The sequence below is a fragment of the Misgurnus anguillicaudatus genome, chromosome 2, assembly GCF_027580225.2.
Source record: "Misgurnus anguillicaudatus chromosome 2, ASM2758022v2, whole genome shotgun sequence".
In the NCBI taxonomy this organism is placed as follows: domain Eukaryota; kingdom Metazoa; phylum Chordata; class Actinopteri; order Cypriniformes; family Cobitidae; genus Misgurnus; species Misgurnus anguillicaudatus.
In genome coordinates, this window is record NC_073338.2 from 29540454 (window position 1) to 29555257 (window position 14804).

Here is a 14804-nt window from a genome sequence, read left to right on the forward strand (position 1 = left end):
TTGACAAGTTATCTTTCTTACTCTTTCCCCGCCAGCGTTTACAAAAAAAGTTGCCAGTCAGCGCCAGCATTTTTCATGATTTTCTAACACGGTCTCACACCCATGGCGTCAATATTTGACGACACTTGACCATGCGTCAATATGTTGACGCGGAGGGTATACCTTTCGCGTCATTTTTTGACGAACTGGGGACTTCAATACTATTAGGTACGCGAAATTAAACAGTTGTCCCCTGGCATTGGGGTTAGGGAAAGGTTTGGGTAGGGATGTCATTATGTAAATCTAACCCTAAACCGACGCGAAAATGGTAAGAAAATAGGAAAGAGAATGCAACGGACTTAATAGTATCGAAGTCCCCAGCTCGTCGAAAAATGACGCGAAAGGCACACCCTCCGCGCCAACGCACCGACGCACGGTCAAGTGCCGTCAAACACCGACGCCATGGGGTGGGACTGGGTTGGATTTTCACAAAAGGTTAATGCCTTCCAGAAACTGTTCTTTAAATATATAAACATACTATAAATCAAATGAAAGAACAGACCCTCTGCTTTCAAATGTTTCATTTTTACCTTCTTTCCTTCTCTTGTAATCACCTCTCAAATATGAGTAGGTTTTTTAAAAAACACCAAATTTTGAGCAAAAAGCGGAGATAATTTCATTTTCAAGGATTTTTGATACACAGAGTTCTTACTCTTTCACGCGAGGCGTTACTTCCAGGTTGCATAAGTTGCGGAAGAGCAACTGGTGGATAATAGCGGTATTGCGGAAAGCCGGAAATACTCGTCATTGGCAGGGAAGCGTTTTCTCTTAATTAACGAGTTAACTCGTCAATGGCGGGGAAAGACTTAAAGAGAAAACATCTCCCTGCCAAAGACGCGTTTTACGGCAATCCATATTTCCGTGATTATGCACTAGGTGGCTCTCTTCCCCACCTTATAAAACACTAATGCATATAGAGATCTAAATGCAGTAAAAACTCAATATATGTTTTGATCATCGTTCTGAATCTGATCTCTAAAAAAGTTTGTTAGAAAAATGCTATTATCTCAGATTTTTGTTCAAAATTTTGCTTTTTTTTAAGAAACCTACCCATATTTGAGCGGATATAAAAAGAGAACAAATGAGGATAGGAGTAACGTGTTTTTTTTCTTTCATTTGATAGTTTAGATATTTAAAGAATAACATTTTCTTTAAGGCATTGAACTTTTGTGAAGATCATGGGGGGTGATGGTGTTTGCTGGCAACTAACAAATAAGCTCACAGAAGACGAATTGGATGAATGATGACATGAAAAACGACCTTGGATCAAATTCAAACTTGTGTGGGTCCCTTGTGTGTACTTGGACCTGAATTCATACAGTACTGGGCAAAAGTCTTAGGCCACCATGCCACAATTTTTTTAATATTTTATAATTATTTAATAGAATATATCCAGAAAATACAGGAAATGTGTATAAAGTGTGAAAAACTGTATAAAAATGTAAACTTATGTGTCAAGTATTTAGGCTAAACTCTCCTTCCACTTGAGCAATAGCAGGAAACTTCAGGATTTCTTAAACCTAAATAAAATTAAATCCTAATTTCTAACTTTAAAGAATCTAGTCTTTTTACTTCATTCTGCTAAAAAACACTCAAGGTGTGTTTAGTGCCAAGAGAGGTCACACTAAACACTGACAATGCCTAAAGAAGACATTTAGTCCTGAAAATGTGATTTTTTTACTTTTTGTACATATTACCTGTATTTTCTGTTTGTATCTTAATAAAATAGATTGAAAAATAAATATGGATGGACATTTAAACTTCCAAAACAACAAGCCTGGTGGTGGTGGCTTAAGACTTTTGCACAGTTTTGTATAATTTAATATGGCATAGGAGGGCTAGAGGAGAACTGAGATAGATGTAAAATTATTATAGGTCTACTGTTAGCTGTAGGAACTGTAGGCAAAAGTATCTATAACACAGAGCCATAGAAAAGACTTCTCATGAGAAATGTGTTGTTAGTAACACGGCTTGCCCTATGTTGGGTGTAAACTCATAATAAAGCAATAGGCTGAACTTGAACAATTTTCAACATTTTGTAAAAGTATTTATTATAATATTCACTGCATTTGGAAGCACATCTTGTTTCAAAGCATCTGACACCGCACAGCTACCATATGCATGCACACACACACACATATATATTTGCAATGTGTAGGGTGTATTTTTAGACCTAATTATGTTTAGTACAACTGTATATTTAGTGCTGAAAATGTATTGCATATATTTAGTCAAGTAGAATATTTGCATGCTTTGACGTGCATAATGTCATTATTGTGTACTTTGCTTAGTGACAGGCAGTTGTACTGTAAATGATTGGCCCTTTCTAAATCTGTGATCATGTGACCAAAATTGTGCACAGTACAAGTCCTAGCACACACACATGCATACACACCCATACTGGTATCTGACTGTTTGCTGCTGTTCAGAGATGAAGTTAGGACATTGAGAAAAGGTTTCCATTATCTTTGCACCCTGATGAGAGGAGGCACAATGAGAGATGTGTGGTCTTGGCTACTACAGTATTTCTCTGCAAAACAAGAGCAAATTCACTGCCTGGAGCCAATTAAAGTGCAGAGATCAATGCCCACCATGATACCAGCGCTGAGCTCCTTATATTAACATGAGCTCAAGGGATTAATGTTTTGTTGTTTTATTCAGTATTATTTAGTAGCATTGTTTAAGAGGAAACCTGTAAATTGAAAATGTGGTAGGGAATAGAATAGCCAAGCAGTTTAAAGTTTGCTTAACTTTACTCAAGTAATAATGTCAAACTTTAAAGCCACATTTCAGACATTAAAATTAGCTTTTGTGGTAACTTTGTATTTGTGTGAGAAGCAATGTCTTTATATATGCTCTGTTAGCACTGCAAGTCAGACCTTTCACAGGTAATAAAATCATCTGGTGTCACGATCCATGACACTTCAACCTGACAGTTTTCTCACTTTCACTCACATCCATATAACAATAACTGTTTCATTAAATGTCATTTTTTACTAGCTATCCAACAATGTCTCAGTCGGTTTTTTAGGATGTCAAGTGAAGTCTGTTTAGCAGATAACATTTTCAGAAATGAATAATCTGGCGTTATTTACTCTACATGAAGTACATTCGAGCTCCGGCTAGGTCAGGTGGCCTTTCTGTGTGGAGTTTGCATGTTCTCCCTGTGTCAGGGTGGGTTTACTCCGGGTACTCCGTTTTTTTCTCACTTGCCACAAACCTGCAGGTTAGGTGAAATGGAGATCCCATATTGCCTCTCCCCCAATGTGTGTATACACTTACCTAAAGAATTATTAGGAATACCATACTAATACTGTGTTTGACCCCCTTTTGCCCCCTTAAATCTATGTGGCATTGATTCAACAAGGTGCTGAAAGCATTCTTTAGAAATGTTGGCCCATATTGATAGGATAGCATCTTGCAGTTGATGGAGATTTGTGGGATGCACATCCAGGGCACGAAGCTCCCGTTCCATCACATCCCAAAGATGCTCTATTGGATTGAGATCTGGTTACTGTGGGGGCTATTTTAGTACAGTGAACTCATTGTCATGTTCAAGAAACCAATTTGAAATGATTCGAGCTTTGTGACATGGTACATTATCCTGCTGGAAATAGCCATCAGAGGATGGGTACATGGTGGTCATAAAGGGATGGACATGGTCAGAAACAATACTCAGGTAGGCCGTGGCATTTAAACGATGCCCAATTGGCAGTAAGGGGCCTAAAGTGTGCCAAGAAAATATCCCCCACACAGTGGTAACAAGGCATGATGGATCCATGTTCTCATTCTGTTTATGCCAAATTCTGACTCAACAGAAATCGAGACTTATCAGACCAGACAACATGTTTCCAGTCTTCAACTGTCACATTTTGGTAAGCTAGTTGAAATTGTAGCATTTTTTTCCTATTTTTAGTGGAGATGAGTGGTACCCGGTGGGGTCTTCCGCTGTTGTAGCCATCCGCCTCAAGGTTGTGCGTGTTGTGGCTTCACAAATGCTTTGCTGCATACCTCGATTGTAACGAGTGGTTATTTCAGTCAAAATTGCTCTCCTATCAGCTTGACTCAGTCGGCCCATTCTCCTCTGACCTCTAGCATCAACAAGGCATTTTTGCTCACAGGACTGCCGTATACTGGATGTTTTTCACTTTTCACATCGTTCTTTGTAAACCCTAGAAATGGTTGTGCGTGAAAATCCCAGTAACTGAGCAAATTTTGAAATACTGAGACCGTCTGGCACCAATAACCATGCCGCGCTTAAATCACCTTTCTTTCTCATTCTGACATTCAGTTTCGAGTTCAGGAGATTGTCTTGACCAGGACCACACCCCTAAATGCATTAAAGCAACTGCGATGTGATTGGTTGATTAAATAATTGCCTTAATGAAAAATTTAACAGTTGTTCTTAATAATCCTTTAGGTGAGTGTAGATTAACCAGTTCTCATGAAATACATTCATAGATGCTGGAATGGCATTAAGAATAGATAAATAACCATTACATTTACACATAAGGCAGACATGTTTCTCCAAAGCGACTTACAGTCCATTCAAGCTATCGGTGTTCCATGGGAATCAAACCATTGACCGTGCATGCTGCAAACGCAATGCTCTACTGCATGGAAAGCATGGAAAAAAGCTTTTTGTAAAAAGTGACCACTTGAATCCGTTTCTTTTGTATTCCAAGCAAGGAAGAAAGTGACACAAATGTGCAACCGATTTTTAATTTTTGGGTGAACTATTAATTTATAGTGTGATTATCAGACATTACAAAGCAAAGGCAAATATGAGCGCGTTTCTCGTCAAATCCCTTGTCAATCGACATGATGCTACACAACATACGAGGCCGGGCTTTCATTCTTATTCTGGTATAATTTAAATCACTCAGCCCACACTGACATAATGTGTGCTCCTTCCTCCACTGCACTCTTGATTTACAATCCAGAGGGGAGATGGGAGAATTGACAAGCCCTGTGTTTTGGAAAGCTCTGCATCTAATTAGCAGAGGCTTTCTGGTTGCCCGGGACATGAGATTTGGCAGTGCGTGTAGCTCCACTCATTAAAACAGCACTCCTCGTGGAGTGGACCTGGGAAAAAAACTGCTTCCTCTCTCAATTGAAAGAAAGAAAAAGAAATTCCTATTCCACCAACACATTTGTATATCTGTTATTTAACGCTCTCGCTTTTATACACAAGTATTCAACCTGTCTGTTTAGCAGAAGCCCAAATCAAATGTCATTTTCTTTTTCTCTGCGTTTCTTTGTGAAAACTCCCATCGTTAAATTTTTCTTTTCCATTGTTAGAAGTACTGCTTTGTAGACTCTTCTTTGAATCCTTTGAATGATCTTAGAGCAAATTAGCATAAAGCAGATACGCAGTGGCTCGGTGCTAAACAGAAGATAGAGACAGAAAGAGAGAAAGCTTAACTAATAGGGCTGAATGGGGCTGCTGAGAGTCAGACAGACTGCAGTTTGTGTCTCTGGAAGACATGAAGTTCTAATGGGCATCTGGGATTTCCGCTGGTTGCCATTTAAGTACCCGGCACTTACAAGACTGCTGTAGGCAAAATGGTGGTCAGTTGCTTTGTATGTGGTTCTGGTGAGATTTGATAGGGTAATGTTAGCCAGTAAGGCTTTTTCAGGGTGTTTTGCTACTGTTTCACGGCACCTGTGAGGCTTGTAGTAGAACAGGTGTTGGTCCTGTTGTAGGCTGCATACTGAAAGTGATTTTGGAACAGCAGATTTGGTCATATTGTAGGCAACAAAAAAACTTTAATTGACTTTGTTGCTTCAAGCAACTTAACAGATTCAAAACGCATTATGTCTATAGCTTTTGTGAATTATCACAAAAATACATTTATTGTAAAAACAAAATACAAACAGAATCCATTAAACTTAACACTGTGTTTGCGTCATAGACTCCACAGCATGTGGTTGTCTGTTTTATTGTTTGTTTTACTGCATGAGACAGATGGTGTCTATAGATACGAGGACATGCTTAGGAAATATATATTAGACTTAACGTGCATGCACAAAACAACCGAACATACAAAAGTGATTAGCACATGCAAATGTGAAACACTCCATACACTGAAAAACACATACAATTCTGCTGGGTTGTTTTTAACCCAATGCTGGGTAAATATTGGACAGTACATATGTTGGTTTATAAATAAACCTATGCTGGGTTGTCTCAATGCAATGCATGGTTGTTTTAAGTCAATGCCAGGTTGTTTTAACCCAATGCTGGGTAAATTTGGAAAAACACATGTTGGGATTTAAATAAACCTGTGCTGGGTTGTTTCAACACAATGCTGGGTTGTTTCAACTCAATGCTGGATTGTTTTTAACTCAATGCTGGGTAAATATTGGACATAACACATGTTGGGTTATAAATAAACCAATGCTGGGTTGTCTCAATGCAATGCTGGGTTGTCTCAACTCAATGCTGGGTTGTTTTTAACCTAATGCTGAGGAAATATTGAAAAAAACACCTGTTGGGATATAAATAAACTTATGCTGGGTTGTTTCAACGCAAGGCTGGGTTGTTTAAATGAAATGTTGGGTTGTTTCAACTCAATGCTGGGTTGTTTTTAACTCAATGCTGGGTAAATATCGTATGCCAATTTTGTATCGTTTATATTGCATATCGTTTATATTGCCCATCCCTAGGTTATACTGTAAATAAACCCATGCTGGGTTGTTTTATTTGCAATCCTGGGTTGTTTCAACGCAATGCTGGGTTGTTTCAACTCAATGCTGGGTTGTTTTTAATGCTGGGTAAATATTGGACAGAACACATGTTGGGTTATAAATAAATCTATGCTGGGATATGTTGGGTTGTTTCAATGCAATGGTGGGTTATTTGAACACAATGCTTATAGGGCTGGGCGATATATATCGAGGGATTATCATGCATGTTTCATCAGTAAAGCCGGTTCTTTGATTAGAAGTAAATCGCCATCAGCTGCTTTCAGATGGAGCTGCATTTAATACACAGAGTCGTAGTTCACTGACAAGCTGGGCCATATCACATTAATTATCGCAGGCAATACGTCCTCGATAATTAATGCGAAATTGCCTCGATTGTCAGTGAACTACGACTCTGTGTAGTAAATGCCGCTCCATCTGAAAGCAGCTGATGGCGATTTACTTCTAATCAAGGAACTGACTTTACTGATGAAACACACATGATAACCCTGCTGAAAAAACAGCATACCAGCAAGACCAGCATATGTTGTGTTTTGGTGCTGGTTTGCTAGTGAACACCAGCTAAACCAGCATCAGCACCAGCATAAGCACCAGCTAAACCAGCACCAAACCAGCATTAGCACAGCATCCTATGCTGTACCAGCAAGACCAGCATAGGGTTATTGTTTTGCAAAAACATGGGTTATATTAACCCAGCAGTTGGGTTAAAAAACAACCCAGCATTGGGTTAATTTTAGCCCAGCGGTGTGTTTTGTCCAATATTCAGGGTTCCCACAGATCCTTGAAATTCTTGAAAGTTTGTTAATCTGGAAGAAAAAATTCAAGGCCCTGGGAAGTTTTTGAATATAACATAACATAAATACAGGTCATTGAAAGTGCTTGAATCTATTTTATGCAAGAAGTTTTCTGGAAAACATCCATATTATTTCCTCTGTAGTGTAGGATAATATCATAAAAATTCTAGACTTTTTAAGCACACATGCTAAATGGTTTGCTTTAAATGCTTATATCTTCTAAATGAGAATGTAGATACAAACCAAAAAGCTTTTTTGCATAGATGTGTTTGACACATGAAAACGTCTCCAGTTACGTATTTAACGGAACAAGATGCTGCGTCTCCCTTGCCATACCTCCTGAGTCTCTGTAACGCCATCTTTGGCAATATTTCAGATAGCGATATACTTCCTGGCTCCCGTGTCACCCTGTCTTTGTCAATCACCATTGGTTGAATTTGAAATACACATTCAGAAGCACTTTCCCAAATATTTTCAATACAGCATAAATACTGAAAAACAAAATAATTTCTTTCTTACCCATCACCTCAGGTACTCTACAGATTTTTATTTTAAATGTACAATGTGTTTTTGTTCTGATAATATTGGAGAGAAGTAATAAGCGCTGTTGCATGAATTTAAAACAGCTGTACAAGAAAATAAAGAAATCACAGACAATGGTATACTTATTTAAAGAATACTCCACTTTCATAAAAATTATCCTGATAATTTACTTTCCCCCATGTCATCCAAGATGTTGATGTCTTTCTTTGTTCAGTCGAGAAGAAATTAAGTTTTGTGAGAAAACATTCCAGGTTTTTTTCTCTGTATAATGGACTTTAGTGGACCTCAACAGTTTCAATGCAACTTTAAAGGGCTTTAAATGATCCCAGCCGAGGCATAAGGATCTTATCTAGCGATCGTCATTTTGGCAAAAAAAGTACTTTTAAACCACAACTTCTCGTCTTGCACATACAACAACGTAGAAATGGTCTTCATTCTTCACACTTGTAAACAGTGGTAGTTTTGCATACATCATGCATGACCTTTCAATGTGATTACATAATATGTAAGGTAATGCTTGTGCATCACAAGGCTAGTGGAAGACGAGTTTTTTGTGAAAATGGCGATTGTTTCACTAGATTGGGATTGTTTAAAGCCCATTAAGGGGCGGTTCACATTTCGCGTCTAAAACCGTGCAGAAAACGCGGCTGTTGGTTGGTTCTTGTCACATGACCTGCGGTGCGCTTGCGGCATTTTGAAAAGTTGAAATGTTTTTAACTCGATTCATTGCGGACGTGCCTGGAAAAAACAAGCGTGTCGCACCAAGTGCACGTCGTGACCGCATCGCTTCCGTTATGAGCGCGCATACCGCGCGCCTACATTTGAAATAAAAAACTTGAGTGCGCAAAAGAAGCGATATGTGAACCGCCCCTAAAACTGCAATTTTAAATTGCATTGAAACTGTGAACTCTACTACAGTATGGAGAAAAATCCTGGAATGTTTTCCTTAAAGGGCTTGATTTCTTCTCGACTGAACAGGGAGGGACATGAACATTTTGGATGGCATCGCGGTGTGTAAATTATCAGGATTTTTTTTTATGAAAGTGGAATATTCCTTCAAAAATATATAGCATGCATATAAAATAGAATTATAATACATGACATTTTTGCACATTTTATTGTCTTCTTACAAGGATTATAATTTACTAAAACACTGTACTTTTTTTAAGACTATAGGACATTTTAGTCAGGCATCAGACTGAATCAGACCTAACATTTCCAGCGTACATGGGAATGATCCTTGATGTGCACCTATTTCATTGCTAAAAAGCAACGTTAATTTGTGTATTTGGTATAATACAATGGTCTCGTACACACTGCAAACTTTCGGGAGTGACAACCGCATTAAAGGGGGAGTGAATCCCCTAAATGTTCATTTCATGTCTGTACGGAACAAGACTCACTCCCTAAAATGTGATGATTGACACAAAAAACAATAGCAACGTTCTGCTGTCTCGCGTGCCTATCACTTACAGCTTTGACCAAAAATAATAACAGCATTGTGTTTTGCAATAAACCCCCGTCTTGGCGTTGTGTATTTTACGTTTTTGTGAGGCTGCTTCACAGCGCGGAGCGTGTCTTGCAGTGTTGCCAGGTCCTTGTCTTTTTTGTACCTAAATAGCGTTTGGCGCTTAACCATTTATGGCTTTTGGCTCATGAAGCAATCAAGTTTTTGGTGTTAATAAAGTGTGAGGGTGCCGGTCCCAATATTTGATCTTTGAGGTGAAGCATTTACATTTATTTTGGTTTATTATTGGATTTTTTTTTTCACTGTTTTTTTTGTGCAAGATCTGGCAACACTAGTAAGGAGTTAAATCGGTTGTAGAATAAGGTGACCAGACGTCCCCGTTTTCCGGGGACAGTCCCGTTTTTTGGTGTTCTGTCCCCGACTGAAGCTGTCCCCGGAAATGTCCCCGTTTTACAGCATGTCCAAAACAACCAGCAAATACACAGAAAAACCCGCTCAACATAGCGTTTGTAGTACCTAACCAGACCGGAGCAATCATGTAATGATTATTTTTACCAGCAGAGGGGGCCGCAAGCTACTTATTACTAGCGCACGTCACTGATTTAGCGATGAAGAATTTACAACGAGACACATGAGAAAGCATAATTATCATCAATCAAGTTATCATAAGTATGAAAACAGTTAAAGTTATGGGGGCTTAAGGTACTAACTACTCATGTTAAATTAAAATAATAAACCAATGAAGTGAACTGATCACATTATGTTTTTTGATGAGGTATGTCTCTTGTGTAAAAAACGGGAGAAAATTAATTTTTAGGCTACAGAAATTATTCAATTAATTGAATTAGAAACACTGCAAAAATAACTTTCTTATTAATATTTTTCTCTTGTTTTCAGTACAAATATCAAAATTTTTTAAAATCAAGATGCATTTTCTTGATGGGCAAAATGACCTAAGAATATAAGTATAATTTTTAGACCATAATGTTGGTCTTCTCTACATCACCAATCCCAGAAAGTAAACTGTATATACCTTTTGCATATCGTTAACATGTACTAATACACACTTACACACCAAAGCAAATGTTAAATCCTGAATCGAACAATAGTTGCTCTTTAAAAAGAAGAGAACAGGAGTTTAACATGCATAGAGAATTTGTATTAATATCATAACATACATACTGGGGAAAAAATAAAGTCTTTAAGATTGTAGTTGGCTTAAGTCATTCTAATGAAAGCGATGATAACAAAATTTACAAAGCCTTTAGCTAAGCTGATGTCAGCAGTCTCTTAGTAAGCAAGCCACTGGAACGACAGTGGCAAGGAACCAAAAACTCAATTGACAGAGATTAGTGATGGTAAAATACTCTATACAAAATGATGATTAATTACACAAGTATATTATTTATTATTGCAAAGAAATTATTTAATACATTTACTTATTCAAATAATCTAAAATAAATCTTTGAATTGACTGATTATATACAGTACTGTATATACATAATAGAATAGGAACTTGTCACCGTGTTCGAAAGTATCATCATACTGTAGAAAGTTGCTGTGTAATCAAGGTTTCAGCAATGCTTTCACAAGCCAGCTAGTTTTGTCTCAATTTATATTGACTGATGCGCTGTTAATGACATATCTCTGTCTAGCCTGTGTGTTTTTATGTGTATGAGAATGTGTGTGTGTGTGCGTGTTTATCACGCCAGCTCCCGATGGCTTCCACAGCCTGTCTGCTGCAGGGCTGGAACGCTTGATTCATTAGACTGTCAGCCTGTGCCTGGGAGAGTAATGCTTTTATGCAGGATTAGAACAGGGCCACCAGTGTTAGCTCTACAGGGAAATAAATACATGGAGGATGCGCCCCCCCTAAGCTAGCCATTAGTCCAGCAGTCAACACCGCCACCATAGATTTGTTTGTCTGATTCCTCTGATAGGTCCTGGCTTAGCAAAGGCTGCTGCTACTCTCTCTCTCTCTCTGTGTTTGTGTATCTCTCTGGGTGATACTTTCTTTTCCAAAAAAGAAGGAAGGAGTGTGAAGTTTGACATGGACTGCTAATAACCAAGTCCTTGATTTTTTTTTGCTTTGCAGTAGAGTCACTTCTATCTGGCCATGGTGGAAATGAAGGGTTACAGGCGGGTTTCGGATGACAGCTTTGAGGAGATTGTGTGACTCGGAAAGCACTAAACTAATTTAAATGTCTTCTCGTCGGGACGAATGGATTCGCAGCAGGCGTCGTGAAAAATACTTGTTGCGTTTGGAATGGGGCGTCGGTGAAAGGACAAGGGCTGAGAGATAACAAAGAAAAATGTGGAAAGTTTAGTGTTTCATTGAATGATAAATATGCTAATTACTCCTGAAAAAAGTATTGATAAATGAAAGAACATTTATAAAACTGAAAATAATAGTTATTGGAAGAGTGGCCATCAGTCAATTTCCCTCAAATTATCATTTATTACCATTTTAGTGTCAAACCATTAGTTTGACCAGCTAATCCTCGCAATTACCGGTTGTATTATACGATTTCCTAACAGTTCATCGCAGATTCTCTTTATGGCTCCATTAACAGGATGGCTAATTTTGTGGCAAACTTGATTTCTCGTCAGCGTTAGCCGGCATTTCCTGTTGAATGGTCTTTGGAGAGCGAAGGCTCAAGGCTGTTTTATGACCAGCTCTCAGGCTCAGTGCGTCGGTATGGAGGTGTGACTGTGAATATGAATTGTCTCTTTAGCCTTGCTGCTCTGGAGGGTCACGCGTGTGCAGGAGACTTGGAGGCACGGATAGAACTGCAACCACTTTTGTTTTAAATGGATGTGGGCCGCATTTTCATTCGTGTTAAAACAATGCTTTACCTTTATCTTGCCTTGGTATCATTTTGTAATAACCTTTGTTGGAAAGTTATTTTAAAAGTGTATGCTGTCATAAAAGCAAAAGGGGCACAATATATTCTGGGATTTACATGAATTGCAAATCTTACCCAACATGACTTCTTTTAAATGCACCTATTAAATATGCATAAACCAAAAGTGTGTTTCACCTGTTCTTTTTTTTCCAAAGTGCTTGCCCAGCTTTGGGCCATATTTAGAGAAGAAGACTCAAGCCATAGCAACGTGCAAGAAAAACAACATCCAAGACATCTATGATGTGTCCACGGCTGATAATTCTGTTAGAGTTAACATCCCCAAAAAACCCATTCCTAGTGTGCAGGTAAGACTATAGCTGTACTATCACATCACCGTTTAATTTCTATATGGGTCAATGACATGACGTTAATTATTTTGTGTCCGTAATATGGTTCAATTAAATGTAAAAGGGTTAAACTAAATAATTTTGCAGATTACTTGCATACATTCTCTTTTTTGAAGTCTTACATTTCTGGTTTATTTCATTTTGAAAGAATATTTGGGGGATAATTGCAAAAATGGTCAATGTGGTGTAACAGGTCTGTGTCAGTTGGTGTAACTTTTTTTTTTTAAATAAAAATATATACATAACAAATGTGGAATAAAATATAATCATCTAGTTTAGTATATGATTTTTTTATACATACATCTTTATATCATTTATCAGATTATTTAGAAAACAGAGCTGTTTTCTACCGAGCCCCTAAGGTGACATTGAGCAAAAATTAAATAAAGTGAAACTTTCACTATCGCGTGCGCACGTGAAACTATCAGGCACGCACGTGAAACGATCATGAAACCTAAAGTTTCGTTTCATGTGCTCACACGAAACCTTCATGTGCAGAATTTTTTTTAAAGTTTAGTTTTACGTGCCCACGATAAACTTTCCCGCGCGCAAGTGAAACGATCGCGTGCGCACTTGAAACTATCGAGTTTAGTTTTGCATGCGCATGTGAAACTATCGCGTGCGCACGTGAAAGTATCGATAGTTAATGTGCGTGCACGAAAGTTTAACGTGAGCACGTGACACTAAACTTTAAAAAAATATTCTGCACATGAAGGTTTCACGTGATCACATGAGACTAAACTTTAGATTTTTTTACTCATGTCACCTTAGGGGCTCCATAGTTTTCAGCAAATTTCAGGACAAATGTTACGCATTCAAATTTACATTTCTAAATAACTAATAAATTATATTTTTAAACAATTTTTTTTGTTGATGATTATGCTTACATGCCGTGAAGGTGGATAAAATATATTTCTCATTCTTTTGCACAATTGGCAGTTACACAATTTGACATTTTCAGGTCCATTTAGGTGCAAATTTGCATAAAATTAACATAAATAGACTATTTTGCAAGATGTAAACAACACTAGGCCAGAATAACTTCCTGTTTCAGTTTTTTAACACTACATAAATGTTGGTCTAAACACAACCAACAGAACATATAGAACTGAATCAAAAAGTTAAATAATCATCTCTAAGATGTATATGTGAAATAAATTAAACAGTTACAGACTGAAACAGGAAGTGTTTTTGTTGTTTACATCTTGCAAAATGGTCTATACACTATGTGCATTAAAATTAACCTGATGTGTGCTTTTAAAACAAGTTTTTTAAAAGATTTTTTAATTTTTCATCTTGCCAAACCGTTTCTGTCACTGACCCATAAATCTGTTTTCACTATATATAATATTTAGCACAAAGGCTTATGTTAAACTTCAACAGACTGCCCTTGTTTTATCAATAAAGCACATGAAGTGTTTCTGCTTATAACATAAAAAAGCTTTATTCCTTTGGGGTGATTATGCTGTGAGGGGTCTCGAGGAGGAAATGGAGAACACAAACTACCAGTCAGACATCAAACCGATCTGCTTTCGCAGATTTAATTAAGCTAACTTAAGAACAAACCGCCACCTTTCAAACCGTTTCTTTCAGACAACACGACTCGCTGTTTAATCCATTCCTATCCTTTCCCTCAAGGATGTGATTGCCAGAGCGCTGAAGTATATTGGTGCGTACGAAGAGCTGGACAACCAGGATCAAGTGCAGGCCCTCATTGATCCAGAGATGTGTATCAACTGTGGAAAATGCTACATGACCTGCAACGACTCTGGCTACCAGGTGACAACATGGCTATTATATGAACTGTAATCAGTTAAATAGATAAAGGTTTGTTTTTTCGGATTAAATTTGTCACTTTATAATGAAGTTTTCCGCCCATTGAGTTGGTCTCTTACGCTTTCAATACAGATCCAGAGTCTGAAATGAATAAGGTTTGGTATAAGCATTGATGGAGGCCAGCTATTTACCCTAAAGAACGACACTGTTGTGTTAGCCATTG

At 37.9% G+C, this 14804-nt stretch overlaps 1 protein-coding gene across 3 annotated transcripts in view; it reads left to right on the plus strand.

Annotated features, from left to right (window-relative positions):
* dpydb (dihydropyrimidine dehydrogenase b) overlaps positions 1–14804 on the plus strand; it is a 161140-nt gene that overhangs the window by 141393 nt on the left and 4943 nt on the right. For all 3 annotated transcript variants that reach the window (XM_073876477.1, XM_073876465.1, XM_073876471.1), the window contains 2 exons: positions 12614–12763; positions 14444–14584. In XM_073876477.1, the coding sequence (XP_073732578.1) occupies positions 12614–12763; positions 14444–14584 (291 nt within the window). The remainder of the gene's footprint in view (positions 1–12613; positions 12764–14443; positions 14585–14804) is intronic.